Source organism: Podarcis cretensis (assembly GCF_951804945.1).
Source record: "Podarcis cretensis genome assembly, chromosome: 9".
In the NCBI taxonomy this organism is placed as follows: domain Eukaryota; kingdom Metazoa; phylum Chordata; class Lepidosauria; order Squamata; family Lacertidae; genus Podarcis; species Podarcis cretensis.
Genome location: NC_137178.1, coordinates 55,839,479 through 55,858,977, shown reverse-complemented (window position 1 = coordinate 55,858,977; position 19,499 = coordinate 55,839,479). Strand labels below are relative to the sequence as shown.

Sequence of the window (19,499 nt, the reverse complement as noted above, 5' to 3'; positions counted from 1 at the left end):
TGGAGGAACCCCCAGAACAGATTTGTGGGTACACTGAGGAAGGAGGAAGAGGAGGAGGAGGAGGAGGAGGAGGAGGAGAAGAAGAAGAAGAAGTTGTTTCATTGTGCAAGTGGAAGTCCTTGCACAAATCAGGCAATTTTGTTGGTCTTCTATATAGACCAAACTCATGCTATTAGCATCTCCTTTCTCCAAGCTTTCTGATGATACCTCTTCAGCCCAGGCCAGGGGGAAAAAAAGAGAGATTCCAAGTAGTTCAGCTGTTTATTTTTGTCTTTGGGTCTAGGCTTAACTATCAGCTCTCTGCTGAAGAATATTGAGCTTGACAAATAATTTCAACTGTGGTTACCTGTCAAGAAGTAGCCCACAATCAGGATTGTTCTTCGGGAAGGACCCATGACGATCATCAACTGAAACAAGAACAGGAAACAAAGGCAAGGCATGATTAGTTAGTGAGGGTATAGGAAATGACAACGCTACATCTGCAATGCACATTAGCACCTTGGAAATGTGCAGTGATGGCATTAATCATTCTGTACTGTCAAAAATGACAAATAGTCCTGGAAGCACCAATTTTGGTTTGCTGCATTCAAATCCATGTTAAATTCACCAGGGGTACCATTTGGCAGATTAGCACATGCATTTCTGTTTATTGCGAACTGAAAAAAGATACCCACAACAAATGCACATGGCACAATCCCTTTCAAATTTTCTCAGAAATTCTGCAGACATCGGTGGGACTTGCCAGTGTGCATGAGGCTGCAGTCTTAAATCTCAGATGTATTTAAGAGCACGCTTTCAAACCTTGCTGCAAATTTTGCCCCCCTATCTCTTTCTTCAACTACTGAAACCAGACACGATATCTTCAAAAATATGCCAAGTGGAACTTGCATTTTTGGTCTCTTACATTCAATGTTTGAAGCAAGATCTTGAGGATAGAGTAGTAAATGCCATATGCAATTCTCAAAAGCACCAGTATTGGGAGGAAGAGAGCAGGAATGGAAAGCCTGATCTTGATTAGCCTATTCCAAAGACAGCATCCATTTAGTTATGCTCTTCTCCAAATTCCTTTGGCTCATTGAAAACATTATCCTCAAGCTGCAGGAATTTCTTATGAAAACAGCCCCAGAGAAACACAGGCTCCGCTTTGACCCATCTCTGTTCAGTGCTGAATACACAGATTTCAAAGATCTTCACCATTCGCAACAAGCAAGGCTGCAATCCTCTGCACACATATCTGGGGAGTTAGTACAATGAACATACTCCAAAGGTAAATATGCAGAAGATCAGGATACACATCACTCCACTGAGAGTGAGGGGGGAAATGGTTATCATAGTTTGCTGGGCTTTTAGTATGTCAGGATTTCCATTTTATATAAATATATGGCATGTATTTTTCTTGTAAAATAAATATCCTTGATCATTTAAAACCTAGATTCTAAATGTATGACGAAACTCTCTTGCTATACACTAAAAGGGATATATATAAGACTGGGTCCATGTTCATATTGTATTTTGTTTCTTGAAGAGCAAGACAAGCAATACATTATTACTATCATTGCATTCTCTTTTAAGTTTGGCAGAGCGAATGGCTGTAAATCAATGGCTAATCTCTCAAGCACAACAACTAACAAGCTTTTTCTCTATGTGCCATGTGTAATTTACAGTCTTGGGTAATCAAGCTGCTCACCTGCTCCTATCTAAAAGGCAAACACCAAACTCTCTTTTCAAGTGAAATTGCCTTTGAACCCAATGGAAGTCTTGGAACTGACTCTGGGATTAGGTGGGTCTGGCTGACGGTGTGATTTGGTGAAGGCTCTACAAAGAAAACATGGGTGAGGTCATTAGGAACATTCAGCAGGTACTGTCTGCCTTAGCAAGCTGGTCTCAATCTGTGCTAAGTTGCATACACAAAATACATGTCAGTGTGCAATTGTCTGTGGCTGAAACAAACTTGATCAGAAACATTTTTGCATTTTATGAGGAAATTATAATTTCTTGTAGTTTTGCATTCAGGAGGTCCCGTGTTCAGTCCCTGGGATCTCTGGCTAAAAGGGTCAGGCAGCAGGTGACATCAAAGACCTCTGCCCAAGACCTTGGAGATTAGAGTAGTCAATAATGGACTAGGTAGGGACGCAGGTGGCGCTGTGGGTTAAAGCCTCAGCGCCTAGGGCTTGCCGATCGAAAGGTCGGCGGTTCGAATCCCTGCGGCGGGGTGCGCTCCCGCTGCTCGGTCCCAGCGCCTGCCAACCTAGCAGTTCGAAAGCACCTCCGGGTGCAAGTAGATAAATAGGGACCGCTTACCAGCGGGAAGGTAAACGGCGTTTCCGTGTGCGGCTCTGGCTCGCCAGAGCAGCAATGTCACGCTGGCCACGTGACCCGGAAGTGTCTCCGGACAGCGCTGGCCCCTGGCCTCTTGAGTGAGATGGGCGCACAACCCCAGAGTCTGTCAAGACTGGCCCGTACGGGCAGGGGTACCTTTACCTTTACCTTTTTAGACCTGGTATATCTGTTCCCCCAAACAGTCCTCTACAAATTCTAATGTCAGGCATGCACCAGTTACTTCCTGACTATTTGATGCACTTTATTTGGTATCCAAAGATATTTCATTTTAGTATATTTACCGACAGCATTGAATAGATGACATGAAATGGCATGTCATGTTTGACAGTTGACAGCATGGGAGATTTCATATTTGACACCAGCCTTAATCAGCGTCACTGAAAAATGTTCCCAAGTCTTAAAATATTTGCATTGCCAATGCTGAGGTTGTTTGTATTTAGAGTGCTCAAAACACTTCACATAATCCCATTTTGATTTTTGTCAGAATTTCAGCGGCAATAAGGGGGTTAAACCTTTCCTCCCCATGCGCTGCTCCAAAATGCACACAAACACACACAGGGCTGGCTATTACATGTTTTTTGTTTTAAATTGAGGTAGTTTTTAACAAACGCACAGGTATAAATGCTGTCATGGTTGCAGTGGTGGTATCTGTAGTGCATGGGTTGGCAAACTAAGGCCCAGGGGCCAGATCCAGCCCAATCACCTTCTAAATCCAGCCCGCAGATGGTCTGGGAATCAGCGTGATTTTACATGAGTAGAATGTGTCCTTTTATTTAAAATGCATCTCTGGGTTATTTGTGGGGCATAGGAATTCATTCATTTTTTTTCCAAAATATAGTCCGGCCCTCCAGAAGGTCTGAGGGACAGTGGACCGGCCCCCTGCTGAAAAAGTTTGCTGACCCCTGCTGTAGTGTGTTGGAAGTGGTGTTGCTGCTGGACCATGCCCTAAAATGCAGTTTCTCTCCCCCCCCCCTTTAAAAAAGTACTCTGTAGCACACTGGTTATTCTGCATCAGTGTTGATATAAACTTGCAAATGCAGTCACCATGAAACCCACACAGCTATTTTGAATAGCAGTTTAAGGGTAGGGTTAAACAGCAATTTCACACACACACACAAAACACACACACCCATAAGGCAAAACACTCCACTGCACATGGTCCTGAGTGTACAAAGCTTTTTGGATCCTGGCCACAGTCTGTGACGCACTGTGCTAGATCAACTCACATAACAGATGATCCTGAAACAATATAGCAGCAAGACCTCAACAGGCCAAGAAATATTGTCTTATAAATGACAACTCGGTACCTGTTTCCTTACACAACATGCACAGTTCAATACAAGTGACAGCACATGCTGCTTTCATACCAGATGTTATCTTGTGTCTTCCCTTTGCCCAGCTGAAGAAGTGGGTTCTATCAACACAAATTTACAGCATGATCCTAAGCATCTTTACTCAAAAGACTTAATAAAGATATTTAGGATTCTGCCTTTTATAGCATCCACCTCTTCTACTGGACAAAGGTACAATACAAGCATAGGTGCTCCCAAAACATCATCCATAGGACTGCCAGTCGCATTCTTATCCATCCCTACTAAACTATTATTTGTCGCCATCTGTAGAAAAAGGGAATTAGCTTTAAGCAGCTTCAACCAAAACTCCTTTTCCATATATGATAGAAAATAAATAGCTTACAGCTATACTATCCTGAACACGCCTCATCCCATCTGATCTCGGAAGCTAAGCAGGGTCAGGCCTGGTTAGTACTTGGATGGGAGACCACTTGAGAATACCAGGTGCCATCGGCTTAGAGCCTGGATAGCTCAGCTGGTTAGAGCATGGTGCTGACAACACCAAAGTTGCAGGCTTGATCCCCACATGGGACAGGTGCATATTCCGGCATTGCAGAGGGTTGGACTAGATGATCCTCAGGAACCCTTCCAACTTTAAGATTCTATGCTTCTATGAATAAGGTCCTTCCTTGGGGCAGAACCAGAGCTCCATGGTACAGAATTGGCCTTGCATGCTTAATCCTGACATTTCCAGATAGGGGTAGGAAAAGCTCCTGTCTGAAACCTTGGAAAACCTCTGTCAGTCAGAGTTGACAATATTGTGCTAGATGGGCCAGTTGTCTGGCTCTGTATAAGGTAGCTCCCTATGTTCCTAAATACAGTGGTACCTCTGGTTAAGAACTTAATTCGTTCCGGAGGTCCGTTCTTAACCTGAAACTGTTCTTAACCTGAAGCACCACTTTAGCTAATGGGGCCTCCCGCTGCTGCTGTGCCGCCGGAGCACGATTTCTGTTCTCATCCTGAAGCAAAGTTCTGAACCCGAGGTACTATTTCTGGGTTAGCGGAGTCTGTAACCTGAAACGTATGTAACCCAAGGTACCAGTGTACAGACTGTACTTGTGACATGCATAGGGACTGCAACAGCATACCAGGGAGGAGCATTAAACCAATACCAAGGAAAAACCAAAGGAGTGATTTACTGACCACTGAAATCTCAATCTGGCTGCCCTTCTGTAAGGAGAGGGATGAGCAGCAGCCTGCATTCCCCCACCAGGACTGACAGATGACCAGAACATGCACAACAACTCCAGAAATTCAGCAGATGGCATTCCTGCAGAAACAAGTCATCTGCCTTGGTTTTTCAATTAGCAATAATGGCCATGTGTTTATGTAAAGTGCCTCCCACTGATAAGAGGCTCTTGGACATCAAAGTCGTCTTCCCTCCCAGCCTTCTTCTCCCCTCATCTTTTTTTTTTAAATCACAGTTCTAGCCTGTATTTTTCCTAGATAAAGAATCCACAGTACATACATCTTTTTTTAAAAAAAAAATCCCATAATCTTCTCTGATTAGCTAACCTCTCGTGCTTCAAGCTGCCTCTGCTGTCTATTTCTTGCAACCAACTCCCATCTATTTACAGAGAAAGAAAATGCAGTGAGTTCAGTGAAAAATATTCCAGATCAGTGTGCTTAGAAACATTCTACGATAAAGTTTTCATGTTTAAAATAAACCACATCAGGATTCAGGGTTTATCCACACTTTTGCCCTGTTCTTTCCTGACATAGGTTCACATTTAAAGCTCTGTGTCCAAGAATTTTTGCTTTGTTTTTGACCTGGAGTTTCTCAGTGTAAATGCACTCTCTAGCACTCAATTGGAGCAAATTCTGGGTTCCCCAGGTTGTTGTTTCCTCTGATTCAGCTTGGGGCTGGGTAGAGAGCTGCTCCACAAGTTCCTGATTTTGGTGATGATCAAATTGGAAAATACGGGGGGGGGGGGGGCAGAGAGAGAAAAGATGTTGGCATGTTGGTTTGTAGAGTAAATGGAAATTTGAGCTACTCCCTTCTTTGTTAGAAAAGTTAAGACCAAAAACACTAGTAAAGGTAAAGGGACCCCTGACCATTAGGTCCAGTCATGGCCGACTCTGGGGTTATAGCGCTCATCTCGCTTTATTGGCCGAGGGAGTCAGCATACAGCTTCTGGGTCATGTGGCCAGCATGACTAAGCTGCTTCTGGCGAACCTTCCCGCCGGAGCGGTGCCTATTTATCTACTTGCACTTGGACGTGCTTTCGAACTGCTAGGTTGGCAGGAGCTGGGACCGAGCAACGGGAGCTCACCCCGTCGCGGGGATTTGAACCGCTGACCTTCTGATCAGCAAGTCCTAGGCTCTGTGGTTTAACCCACAGCACCACCCAAGTCCCTCTAAAACACTAGTAAGTGGGCATTAAAATAAACAACACCAAGCCATCCATTCTGCAGTTCCTCAGAAGGGAAGCAAAGTAACAGCTCAATTGTATTCATGTTTATTAAAAAATACAAAATACAAGTAAACTGCTTGCGTCTTGGTATTTCCCAGCGAAAATGTGCATAAAATTGCTGCCTATCGCTGCAAAATCTTACGCAAACGTGCTTGGGAGGAAGCCACATTGAACAGAATGGGGCTTACCTGTAAGTAACCATGCATATGAGTGGGCTGCACAAGTTCTTAGGTGTTTGCTTCTAAAGTACAGTCTTTCACTGTCTTGCCATAAAATAGCCAGTTTACAAAATTCTGTCCGCCGCTCTCAAGCAATGGCATGTTAAAGTGTGAGTGATGGATAAACAGAAGTCAGGGGACCAGCTTTAGAAGAGCGAATGGAACACCCATCTTTCCTCCTCCTAAAACACCGTTGATCCCTGCTATGACGCTCCTGTGGTGTAAATTGGCTGCATTACTCCAACAGGCCAGTTGGCGGCACTGTTGATTCACGCTGATACAGCAACGTTCTATTACTTTTGACTGATGCGAACTTTAGCCTCAGAGGCGACAGATCAATTTTGGAGTGAATCCAGATTACCTAAATAACATCTGCTGGAAAACCTTGATTTTCAAATGGGAAAAAAATATGTATTTCTGCTCTGCTTTTGCTAAATGCCATGACCCCATAGTCCTAGAAACCGCCCAAGCATTATTAGAACCAGGTAAGGAACCAGTTACATAATCGCAAGGTTGTCCAACATTTGCAAGGATTGAAAACCTCCTTGAGGGTCATCAGATGCTAATCAGCCTATACTCTCCCCAAAGAAATGTTGCACTTTTCCAAGAAAGCATCAAGGAAGCCCAATAAAAAAGAAACGCATTTTGAAGAAAGCTTTATATTTTGCAAGCTTCCTTGAAACATGTTCATGGGGCCACCTGCAACTTTTCACGATTGCTGGCTTTTTTCCTAGCAAAGTTCTACCGAAAGCAGAAATTCCCAGTGCAAGGAATAGCAGGAGATTCTGCAGCTTTCAGTGACTCCAGGGGAGAGAGGAGCAGGCAATAAAAAAATTGGCTTCCTAGATCCATTTTAAAGATGATGAATTCACAGGCGTAAAACCTGAATGAGTTACAGGATCAAATTCTGCATCCAAGGCCCGTATCCAAGATTGCTTTCCAAAAATGTCGATTCCTCCTTGGTTTGATGGATATCACCTCCCCCTTTTGGCCCATTACCCGCTGCAAGTATTTCATTTCCTGGACTGTTTCCCAGCCAAGGAAATGCTGAAAGAGCAGAGGAGAAGAAAGAAGAGAAGGGTCTTTTCCTAATGCCTCCCTAGTTTGCTGCTCCCATGGAAGGAACACCACCTTGCTGCAACCTTGCATCAAATACATTGAGTGATGCACATGTGACCCAGGGCCATTTAAGTTACAGGTCTACTACTGAGTGCCAGCCTCCCATTTGTGGTAAAGTATGCTTGACATAGGATGGCGCTGTGGGTTAAACCACTGAACCTAGGGCTTGCCGATCAGAAGGTCGGCGGTTCAAATCCCCGTAATGGGGTGAGCTCCCGTTGCTCGGTCCCTGCTCCTGCCAACCTAGCAGTTCAAAAGCACGTCAAAGTGCAAGTAGATAAATAGGTACCGCTCCGGCAGGAAGGTAAACGGCATTTCCGTGCGCTGCTCTGGTTCACCAGAAGCGGCTTAGTCATGCTGGCCACATGACCCGGAAGCTGTACACCAGCTCCGTCGGCCAGTAAAGCGAGATGAGCGCCACAACCCCAGAGTTGGTCACGACTGGACCTAATGGTCAGGGGTCCCTTTACCTATGCTTGGCGTAGTTTGAAAATGCCAGTGAGCATTGTATTGGCCCAAGTTGAAACTTCATGTGGTGGAGGGTTCCGCCACCTTTTTTAAAAATCTCTAACTAAACATATATGCATTCGGAGTCCTGTGTTGCTGTTATCATTGTAACACAGAAAAGCAGCAAACTATTGATTAAGTGAGAATATGGGGAGCCTTCTGGATCAGCACCCCAAAAGGGTTGGCATTCTGGAGCGACAAGCTACCATGTAATCTACTCGTTCTAAGTGTGGTCTCTTATTTTTGGATAAGCGTCACTGGCTGGAGTGAAATATCAACCTGTGGTTGTGAGAAGTCTTGTTCACCTACTAAAGGGAAGGGTTTTAAGTTTCAGCTAACCTGTGATAAAAAGATGCTGTCTGCTGTGCCTAATCTGTGATGGGTCATTGGCACATGCAAATTGTTACGTGAAGTGATGGGCATAGCCATGATTTATTTTAGGAGGACAGGCTTTATGCTGGGGTGAGGCAGAACCGAGTTATCTTCAATGCAGTTGCTCAGTTATTTTTATTTAACGTATTTTTCGCTCTATAAAATGCACCAGACCACAAGACGCACCTAGTTTTTGTAGGAGGAAAACAAGAAAAAAAGATATTCTGAATCTCAGAAGCCAGAACAGCAAGAGGGATCGCTGCACAGTGAAAGCAGCAATCCCTCTTGCTGTTCTGGCTTCTGGGATAGCTGCGCAGCCTGCATTCACTCCATAAGACGCACACACATTTCCCCTTACTTTTTAGGATGGAAAAGGTGAGTCTTATAGAGCAAAAAATACGGTATTTACTTGATGGGGGGGGGGAGCCCGTGCTTGAGCAGAAGTCCATGAGTGATGAATATGCATGTGTGAACTGCTCCTTTGTTTCCCTACCAATGTAAAAATACTACTACCATGTACGTTTCCAAGCACAATTCAAAGTGCTGGTGCTAACCTTTAAAGCCCTAAATGGCCTCAGCCCAGTATACCTGAAGGAGCGTCTCCACCCCCATCGTTCTGCCCGGATGCCGAGGTCCAGCTCCGAGGGCGTTCTGGTGGTTCCCTCACTGCGAGAAGTGAAGTTACAGGGAACCAGGCAGAGGGCCTTCTTGGTAGTGGCACCCGCCCTGTGGAACACTCTCCCATCAGATGTCAAAGAGATAAGTGATGATATAACTTTTAGAAGACATCTGAAGGCAGCCCTGTATAGGGAAGTTTTTAATGTTTGATGTTTTACTGTGCTTAATGTTTTTAATTTGCTGGAAGCTGCCCAGAGTGCTGGGGCAACCCAGTCAGATGGGCAGCATATAAATAAATTACTACTACTACTACTACTACTATAAACTAACTCTAATTCTATCCCACCCTTTCTGCCAAAGAAGCCCAAATATGTGCACTTACGACTCTCCTATCTTGGCATCTAGACTTCCTTTTGACATTAATATGTTATGTCAGTAAAGGATTGCTGGATCCTAGCATGATAACATCTGTTGCCTTTTGCTTGACTGAGATTCTAGGATGGTATGTGTGCCTCACTGGTGTAACACAGGAGTGTTAACTCAAAAAGGTTTCAGATTCTCTGAACATAAACTCCAAGCTGTAGGTCGCTAATGTCAGGGCATCCAGGATTTCTTGCTACTTACACAGTGAGGAAAGAGAATGTGAAGCATATGTAAGCCAACCATTAAGGAATCCTTTTGACCCTTAAAGCAGCTGAAGGATACTTAAGGCTGCCATCCACCCTTTTGCTACAGAGGTTAGAGAGATGGACTGGGACCTGCGAGACAGGGGTTCGAAGTTGCCACTTAGCCATGAACTTCACTGGGTGGCCTTGGGCCAGTCGCTGTCTCTCAGTCCAGCCTACCTCACAGGGTTGTTGAGAGGATAAAATGGGTAGGGAGAGAACCACGAACACCACCTTGAGCTCCTTGAAGAAAAGATGAGGTATCAATGTAAATAAAATAAAATAAAATAATATGTACCCCGCTGAATTCAAGAGTAGTAAACATGCCTAGGAATGGGTTACAAAAATATAAAATGAATTATATGCTCATTGTGCAGTATAAAGCTTTTCCAGTACACTGGTACCTCGGGTTAAGAACTTAATTCGTTCTGAAACTGTTCTTAACCTGAGGCACCACTTTAGCTCATGGGGCCTCCTGCTGCTGCCACGCTGCCGGAGCACAATTTCTGTTCTCATCCTGAAGCAAAGTTCTTAACCTGAGGTACTATTTCTGGGTTAGCAGAGTCTGTAACCTGAAGCGTCTGTAGCCCAAGGTACCACTGTATTGTAAACTAACCCAGTGTTGAGGCAAGAACATCAGTTCCCCTTATCCACTGCACATTTCATACACACCTTCCAGTCAAAGAGCGCCAGAAGCACAGGTACAACATGCCAGAAACAGAATAAGTTTGGTGAACAGTTCCAGGTGGCTTAAGCAAGCAAACTGTTGCTGTTTTGCTAGCTATATGGTGAAGCAAAAGAATTCTGGAGTCACAATCCACTCTGAACTGGGGAGAGCCAGTCTCTCTCAGTTCAACACATGGAATCCTTAAAGTTGAGTAAAACCCACAATGTCACACAAACACACACACACAAATGGATTTTTGCTTGGTGCTTTGTGGCAAGCCACCTCATTTCTTAGTAGCCATGTAACAGCAACCCCATAAGAAAAGGAGATCATAGGATTACAGAGTCGGAAGGGATCCTGAGGATCATCTAGTCTCCTGCAACACAGGAATATGCAGGTGTCCCACATGAGCCTTTGAATTATCAGCAGCACGCTCTAACCAACTGAGCTAGTCACTTGGAGTCTCAATGCCTTTAAAAATCATTATTTCTAGACACCAGCTTAATATTCATCACGCCTTACTGATCTCAGAGCTAGTAGCAGTAACATGATGCCTTTATTAGGGTCAACGGAAAGTCACAAGGTCAAGCCATGAGGTCTGTACTCAAGGAGCCACAACAGATCTAGCAGGAGAGGTGGGACTTCAACATTACTTCTCAATTGAGTGATTTTTATTATCTATAAATGAAGTTCTGTTCAGAATACTTGAAAAGTGAACTCCAGGCTATCTAAACTGGGTTCAAAATTTTCCTGCATTATCTTCAGATCATTTTCGTGTGTGTGTCAGTCACCTGTGGTGGAATTGTATTTTTTAAGCAGCAATATATTGATTTCCATCAGATTCTGCAAACTGAAAATCACAGGGTTCAGGGTCTGATGATAAATTCGCACAGCCACTTTTTAAAAGGTTTTCCTCATTCAGGCTAGTTTGTTCAATGAATGTCAGGCAGGTTGTCACAGCAATTGTTTTGACTAGCTAAATCCACACAACTTGACTTTGGAATCTGGCCACACAACACAACCTGGAAAATATCCTCACCCCCAAAAAAAGTTTAACCAGAAAGATTTGGGCTGTTCCCCTGGAAATGACTTGGAGCAGACACTATGATTAGAACATGCAGGATGATTAGAACATGCAGAACAATTCAAAATCATCTGCTTATACTCAACATGGAAGAAATGGTCATGAGAATATGTTTATGACTCACTTAGACTCTCTTCCCCCCAACCATTCTGCCCAGCTCATTGGAGAACCACATTTGAGATCTTTCAGAACTTCTTATACAGTCTGACCCACCATGTCTTTAGAATGGTCCACTCACAAAACCAGAATCACATATCCACACACTATCAAAATTGACTGCAGATATAATAATAATAATAATAATAATAATAATAATAATAATAATAATAATATATTATTTGTACCCCGCCCATCTGGCTGGGTTTCCCCAGCCACTCTGGGCAGCTTCCATAGAAACCAAAAATACACTAAAATATCACAGACTAAAAACTTCCCTGAACAGGGCTGCCTTAAGATGTCTTCTGAATGTCAGGTAGTTATTTATCGCTTTGACATCTGATGGGAGGGTGTTCCACAGGGCGGGCGCCACTACCAAGAAGGCCCTCTGCCTGGTTCCCTGTAGCTTTGCTTCTGGCAATGAGGGAACCGCCAGAAGGCCCTCGGTGCTGGACCTCAGCGTCCGGGCAGAACGATGGGGGTGGAGACGCTCCTTCAGGTATACTGGGCCGAGGCCGTTTAGGGCTTTAAAGGTCAACACCAGCACTTTGAATTGTGCTCGGAAACGGACTGGGAGCCAATGTAGGTCTTTCAAGACCGGTGTTATGTGGTCTCGGTGGCCGCCCCCAGTCACCAATCTAGCTGCCGCATTCTGGATTAGTTGTAGTTTCCGAGTCACCTTCAAAGGTAGCCCCACGTAGAGCACATTGCAGTAGTCCAAGCGGGAGATAACTATCAACTCTGTTGAAAGAAATACGGTACATCATATGAATTCAGCACTGTGCTAGAAACCGCTTGAAGTAGGATTTATTGCTCTTGTTATTCTCACTTTACGCAAAAACAACAGTGCCCACATTGACTTCTCTAGGGTCAAAATTTGATTCAACCAGAGTAAGTGGAATCTATAAGAAGTAGTAAATCGGATTTCTTTTTAGAGGCAGGGTATTCTCCTAGTTCTTAATATTTAAAGCAAAAGATGTCTGGGTTGAGACGCCACATTCCCTGCTCTGAAAACCTGGGACTGTTTGTGGACCTGTGACCACTCCAATGTCGAAAGAAATATACTCTGCACATGTTCAGAGGTATTCTTTGTCCACTTTGTGGTCTTGTGTTTGTTTGTTTGTTTGTTTGTTTGTTTGTTTGTTAAGGTTGGGGTTTTTGTACTTCTGCAAACATTCCAAGCTCCCCCAAGTATACAAACAACTCCCATTTGTTTCTCAGATACTCCATTTCAGCTTCATTTCAGGGACAATGAGTTCAAAATTAGAGAGAGGGATAACAAATTATAATAATGTATAAGTGTTGAATTAGGGCACTGGAAGAGCCATCTGTTCCAAACTCCTGGCTACAAGATCAAGTTTCTCTGAAACCGGGGGGCCACTAGGTGGCGCATCGGAAGATGGCTGACAATAACATCTCTCCGACCCACACGAGGTAATTTGGAGGCTATGATGGGGGTAATTAGCCTCCTTAACCCCCCCCCCAGGATTATGGGGGGGACGGCCCTTGCCTGCTGTGCCCTATACCACCCCCGAATTTGTGGGGGTGGGGGCACTAGGCACAAAGCCCTCCTGTGGGATTTTCGGCATTCCTCGACGCCGTCCCCGATTCGCGCCGCTGGTTGCAATGATCTTTAAAAGAAATAATTTGGACATGATTAATTGCACATACATCAAGGAAAATGGGGAGTAAATACTGCTGACAGAAGAGATCTCTGATAACAAGACAACAATAAAGTACGAGAAGAACGTCAAGATACGGTAATGACTGAGGGGGGAGGGGGGGAAAAACCTGCCTCTACCTTTTTATGTGATTTAACAAGAATCCCCCTCCCCTAATGAGTCAGAAATTAAGGACTTAAGCTGTGGATTTAAGGCTGTGTGGAGATAAACTTTCGATCCAAAGCAATGTTTCAAGATGAAGCTGGAAAGCTAAGAGTTTTGGAGTGACGCAGTCAGGAAAAAATGCCGTTCGCCATTTTGTGAGGCATTGTGGGAGCTCTTGGGTCTGGGAGGAGAAAGAGAGAAATAGAGTTGTTTACATATCGTGAATCAACTCCTCGGTGGGACTTAAGAGCGACAAATGCCAAAATTTACGATGGATAAAGTGATGTTATCTACGAAGGAGATATATGGAAACCATCTGGACTTAGTGGAGGAACGGGAAATCCACACAGGATTATTACACTTGCTATCGGCTTAAGGAGACTAACAGAAGAGATCGTAAAGGAAAAAGAGAAATTATACGAACAAGATATGATGTGGCAACACCAAGATAAGACTGGATAGAATTATGAACTTTGTTTGGACTGATTGGGACTGATTTGGACATTAACGCAGTAATAAGAAGATGATCTGAATTCCCCTTTGGATCTTGAAGTATGGGTTCCCCCAACAAAATTTAAAAATTTGGCTTTGTAATTCGGAATTTATATGATGTGATTTAATTTGATGTGATTGGCCAGTTAATAAAAATTATTTTTTTTAAAAAAAAAAGTTTCTCTGAAACCAAGGGCAGCAACCAACGCAGGACCCTCCAAATTTAAATCATGCTCAACTATTAGGTGAATGAATGGATCTTAAGGCTTCACTCATTGTAGGGTACTACTTGCAGAGTGGCCAGAAAAGCCCGGGAGTTAGAATAGCAGCAGCTGAGGGTCCCCACATATCTTGTAAGCAAGAGGGCTTTCCATTCAGTCCGTCATGCGTCCCCGCAGGAAGTTCCTTATAATGTGAGGAAGGGAGAGTGCTCAAAAGCAGATTCACTACTAGCGATGAATGGGGTCTCCTGTCCACACCCCCCTCACTCTCTAGCACAAGGCGCGCGCAATTCGCCAAAACAATCGCTGGGGGGCAGCAGAGCACCGCCAACCTCAACGCCTCGCTGCTGCTGTGCGTTGTTGCAAAACGGCGCAGAGGACCAATCTGACCTCGCGGCTATAATTTACTGCTGCCTCTTCCCTTGGGAAATCAGAAGATCTGGCACGGTCCAAGCCGACCCACCCCGCCACATCACACAGTCAACACAGCAGCATTCAAGAAATCTGAGCGGTTGCTCCACTACTTCTCTCTCTCTCCACACACACACACAAACACACACACACACACACGTGTCCAGCGTTTTTAGTGCCTGGTCTTAAATTCTAAATTTTCTTCTTCTCTCTTTCATATCCCCCGCCTTCCCTCACCCCCCCCCAACTCCTGGTGTGGTGCTGATCATGGACTTTGCCATTTCCCTGTAATTAATGAATTCACCACCCCGTGCTCTTCTTGGCAGATCACGGAATTATAGAATTGTAACGGTGGAAGGGAGCCAGGGTCATCTAGTCCAACCCCCTGCAGTGCACGTCGCGCGTCAAGATCAGGGGGACGTGACTCCTCGCTAGTTGTCTTCCCTCCCACCCTTGCTCAACTTTACCGCGGGGGGCGACCTGCCGACTCGACAGTTTTAGAGGGAGGGAGAATGTGATTCTGTAGCCGAGCAGCAAACCGCATTCATTGACTTCTCGCCAGCCCCAGCCCCAGCCAGCGATTTGGAGACCGCTGTTTTCCATCCGTATAGGAATCACCAAGGCCTTGCCTGGGAAAGCAAAACAAAGCGAAGTTTGCAAGCTGGAGTCTTCCTAGGTTCCTCCGCCCCGCCCTCTCTCCCCTCTTCTCCTGAGGAGTCCCATGTATTTTAAAAGTCACCACCACCCCCTTCCTAAAGCCAGCACATAACAGATGCCTCTTGCTTTTCTCCGTGTTTTTAAAAGCGGCAATATTGAGACATAGACTCGAGAGCCATTGTGGCCTTCTGGGCAAGGAAGGAAATTCAGGCGCGGGTTCGAATCCCGAATATCTGGCAGCGCGCAAGAACTTCGATTTGCTACCAGGAGCGCCTTTCACGTGTTAGCAATAAGATTACTAGGGCAAAACGTAACTTATGAAGGGACATTCTAACCACGTCAATGCACTTCAAAAAAATCCATTTGCCTGCTCCCCCATCTCCTTGCTCTACACTCTGTCTGACATGTCTTAGCATGAGGCCTAGATTTTGAGATGATCGCTGAAGAACAACATCTGGACGCTGGTTTGCGTCCGTTTCCTCGCTTACAAAAGACAGAACTGCATGTGTGAATGAGACATCACAGACCATAAAGACATGCCGCTTCAAAAGCCATGCTTTGCAGCCCCGGTCTGTTCACACGTTCAACTGCGAGTCACCAACGCGTGCGATCAGAAGATGACCATGCACGTGTGAATGGGCCCTCGGACTTCACCCATATTCGATAAACCCATGGAGCAAAGGGAAAAAGTCAGGCATCAGCCAGCCTGACTCGACTTAAGGGATCCTTTCCAGAATAAGCGGCGCGAGCTAGCTTCCAATCCAAGATAAATGCGCATTGTAAAAAGACCTCGTCTCATTGTTTAGCTTGGAGACTGCTTACGTTCACACGCTTTTCACAGCCTGCCCGTTTAATGCCCGCCAGGACTTGGTGGGTCTCTGTCCACACACCTTGTTAAGCCGGAGTCGCTGGCCTCGAAAGTCCATTGAAGGAAGCCTTAGAAGAAAGCAGCGCTGCGGCTTAAATGGCTCGAGGATCTGTTTCCTCGCAGAGACCAAGGACTCCCCATCGGGGCTCTCGTTTAAAAAAGAAGAGTGAATGAGGAAAGAGAGCACAGAAAGAAAAGCTTAGACTAAGAGAAGATCACCCTTACGCTTTTACTCCTTCCCTGCGAGAAAACAATAGGATTCTCTGGACCAAATTCAAGAAACAAAAATTGGGGGGCGGGGTGAAGCGAAAGGGGAGCCTATTATTCTGTGCCCCCCCCTCCCGTGAGGGGTTATGGTCTTCCTGGAGGATTTGCTATCAGATCACCTAGTGAAAAGGATCCCTCCAGGTTTCAGGGAGATCCGGGCTGTAGTGACTGTCGAAGATGAAAGGGACTCCCGGCTCCTGCTCCGGATTCTTTGTGTGGAGTAGATTCAAGCGGTGTTTCAGAGTTGATTTATGTGGGTTTTGGGATGGCACCCTTTCTTGAGATGAAAATTAGTTAAATCCTTGTGATGCAGCCCTTTAGGATAGGTAGGCAAGAATAGACCCGCGTCTGCCAAAAGTCCCCTCGGTCAAAGCATCGGGAAGCAAAAATAAATAAATCTCAGAATAAAAGCCTCTCGAATCAACGGTGGCCTATGGAGGCGATTCCAGTTAGACGGGGCTGTGATGGGGAAATAGGGGGAGCTGGCAGAAGGGCGCGCGGGTGCTGAGCTTTGGTTGCCTTCTCCGGGAAACTCCAGATTTCACAAATGGTGTCTCACCTCGGAACAAAGTGCCGCGGAAAAGGTGCTCCAAGTGGAACTCCAGGTCCGCCCCGTTGGGTCAAGAAACGAGGCAAAAAGAGAGAGTCAGGGTCGTCCGCTTCGTTAACAAAATCAAGGTCCTCCAAGTCGCTTCACCTTTATAGGGGAAGGGGGATGAAATGTCCATAGAAACGGAGAAGACAAATGGAGACAAATAAAGAAGACAAATTCTTAGGCTCCAAAGAGAGATAAATCCCAGTTCTGTGACCCTTTCGGAGCCAAAGCGATCTGAAGCGGAGTTGCAAAGGACTTCAGGGACTTTTTTTTCTCTAAAAGCAAGCAAAGAAGAAAAAACCTCTCCGCATGAGTGTGTTTGTGGAGGCTAATCCAGAGTAAACTCCCGCTTTGCGGGTTGTGTGCTCGCCCTCCGCCACCCCCGCCCGGTCCCAGATCCGTTTCTGTCCTCTCCAGCGGGTTGTCCCGGCCGGCCGTGTTCTTTGGATCGCCCACGAGCTGCTGGATGGACGATCCCGGTCCAAAGAAAACGTTGAGCAAGCGAGCGAGGAGAGAGCCATTTCCTGGTGCGCCCGCCCAAGAACTTTTTTCCAAGGCGACTCGGCTCGCCTTGCAGCGTTGGCAGCGCCAGACAAACAGCCCCGTCGGGTTTTCCATAAGCAGCGTCTGCAGTCCCCGAACCAAAAGTTTCCTCTTCCTCGCCTGGTTCTCGGGTCCAGCTTGCGCGCAAGGCTAGGATGGGTCGAAGTAAATGCGCGTCTTTAGGGACGCGGAGGAGAGGGCAGGGAGGGGGTGTAGTGGCAGCCAGTCACCCCAAAGGGCGAAAGTATCTGCTTTGGAAAGGATATTCTGGCCACGTTTAGAGTGCCACTGGGCGCTCTTCGAATTAAGAGGGCAGATAAACAGGGACGGGGGGCGGAATCTCCCCCTGGGTCTGGTAGACTGGGATCACCAGATTCGGAGGGGCTTCGGTTTATAGGGAAAGGAAAGCGCAAGGAACGAAGAGTTCTAGTAGTTATTGGAAAGAGAGGAGAGAGAGTGAGAGAGACCTGGATTTTAGGACTGCCACGGTTTCTTGCCTCTTACCTTCCGCAACAGGCTCTAAGCTGTCCCCCGACCTCCCTTCATCTGCTGAGCACAGGCAGGAGGGTGAAGCCGAGGCTGCATGGCTAGCTCCCCAGTCCTCTTCCTGCTCCGTGATTCATCTGCAGATTATCCCCGCTGTTTAAACGCGCATACACTCAAAAGGGGCTTCACTCCAGTTTGGGGCAGGCGCGCGCGCACACACACACTCGCGCCCCTCTTTCCCCTCCCTTCCAGGAGCCCCCCTTCTGCTGCTGCCCCCCTTCCCCAGTCCCTCCTCCCAGCCCAGCTGCAGGAATGCGGCGCGGTGGCCCCTGCGCGCTCCGCCGAATCTGGTTGTCATTAACGCTGCCAAGAAGCAGGCAGAGGTTTTTTTCTTTCCGCCAGCGCCGTAGCCTCCCTTCAGACCCGAGTTCACAGCTCCTCGGAGAGCAACACCCGATCGCGGAGAAGAGATCCCTTGGCGACTGGCTGGGGACACTTGCCTTACGGGCAGGAATCCGAATTGGAGCTTGACTCCGAATTGAGGTGTTTGCTCCTCCGAACCGAGGCGTTTCTCTGTCCACTCCTGTATCTTCCCCCAACGTCCCATCCAGCTCATCCCCAGACCCGGTCCTCGGAGATTCCCCACCTCTCCATCTTCCCCTCTGCTCCAGAGCTCTGCCTCTTTCTCGCTCCGCGCCACGAAGAAAGAGAGCGTCTCACCTTGGCAGGAGGCGAAAGCTCCGTTCCCTCTCTTTGCGACAAGCTGCCATCAAATCCCAAAACTTTCCTGTTGCTCACCGTTGTGAATCCGCTTTTGGGATTCAGTTCCCTACTTGATCGACGGGGAGGGGGCTCGGTTACTTTACTTCTGCGCACATAAAATCGCGTGGCGAAGTCTCCCTCCTACCGCGCCTGTGTCCCCAAGGCGCTTTCTTATCCCACCCAGACACACCGAGCTCTCCGTTTGCTAGAATCCGACCTCGAAAACGTCCCGAAGGAAAAAGAGAGAAAGAGAGAGAGAGAAGGAAGAAATCCCTTCCCTTACCTTCTTGTGTTAATAATCCATAAAAAATAGTAGGACGAAAACTTTGTTTTTGTTTTTTCCCCCAAGTAAGGTCCCAGTCTCCCTGCTGCTATTTCCCTTTCTCTGATGGCCTCAGAAACAGAGTCCTGTAATTGATTCAATGCTAGAGACCATCCTGCCCAAACTAATCATTTGCTTCAAGTAAATAGCTGTCAGGAAATGAAGCCCCCCCCCGCACTCCTTCATAATAAGAGCCTCCCTGGTTTGTTGGGCGCCTGAGCTCCTCTGCCCGCCTCTTACGCTGGAGGGGGCGGGAAAGGGGGGGGGTCAGCCCTGGCTTTCGGGCTTCATTTGGGACGGGGGCGGAGAAGTGCGTGCGTGCCTCTCTCTCTCTCTCTCTCTCTCTGTGTGTGTGTATTGGCGACGGGGAGAGCTTGACCATATGGTAGAGGCTGGGGGTGGGACGGGGACATTTGCACGACACGGGGGGTGACTTTATTTCCCCTTCTTCCCAAATGGTCCCAGTTTCATGAACGAACAGAAGTTTCCCCTCCTCACACAGTCCCAGGGACGGTGGGTCGGTCAGCTGCCTAGACT

At 46.5% G+C, this 19,499-nt stretch overlaps 1 protein-coding gene across 5 annotated transcripts in view; it reads right to left on the bottom strand.

Annotated features, from left to right (window-relative positions):
- PDGFRA (platelet derived growth factor receptor alpha) overlaps positions 1-19,098 on the bottom strand; it is a 57,944-nt gene extending 38,846 nt beyond the window's left edge. The window contains exons 1-2 of one of the 5 annotated variants that reach the window (XM_079989990.1): positions 18,924-19,098; positions 347-407 (exon numbers count right to left, since the gene is read on the bottom strand). In XM_079989990.1, coding sequence (XP_079846116.1) covers positions 347-404 — 58 coding nt within the window. In that variant the 5' untranslated portion in view covers positions 405-407; positions 18,924-19,098. Of the gene's footprint in view, positions 1-346; positions 408-1,687; positions 1,711-16,009; positions 16,061-16,373; positions 16,396-17,896; positions 18,073-18,923 lie in introns of those variants that run through there. The other 4 variants (XM_079989991.1, XM_079989993.1, XM_079989989.1 and 1 more) reach the window with 4 other exon arrangements.
- Between the last annotated feature and the right edge of the window lie 401 nt (positions 19,099-19,499).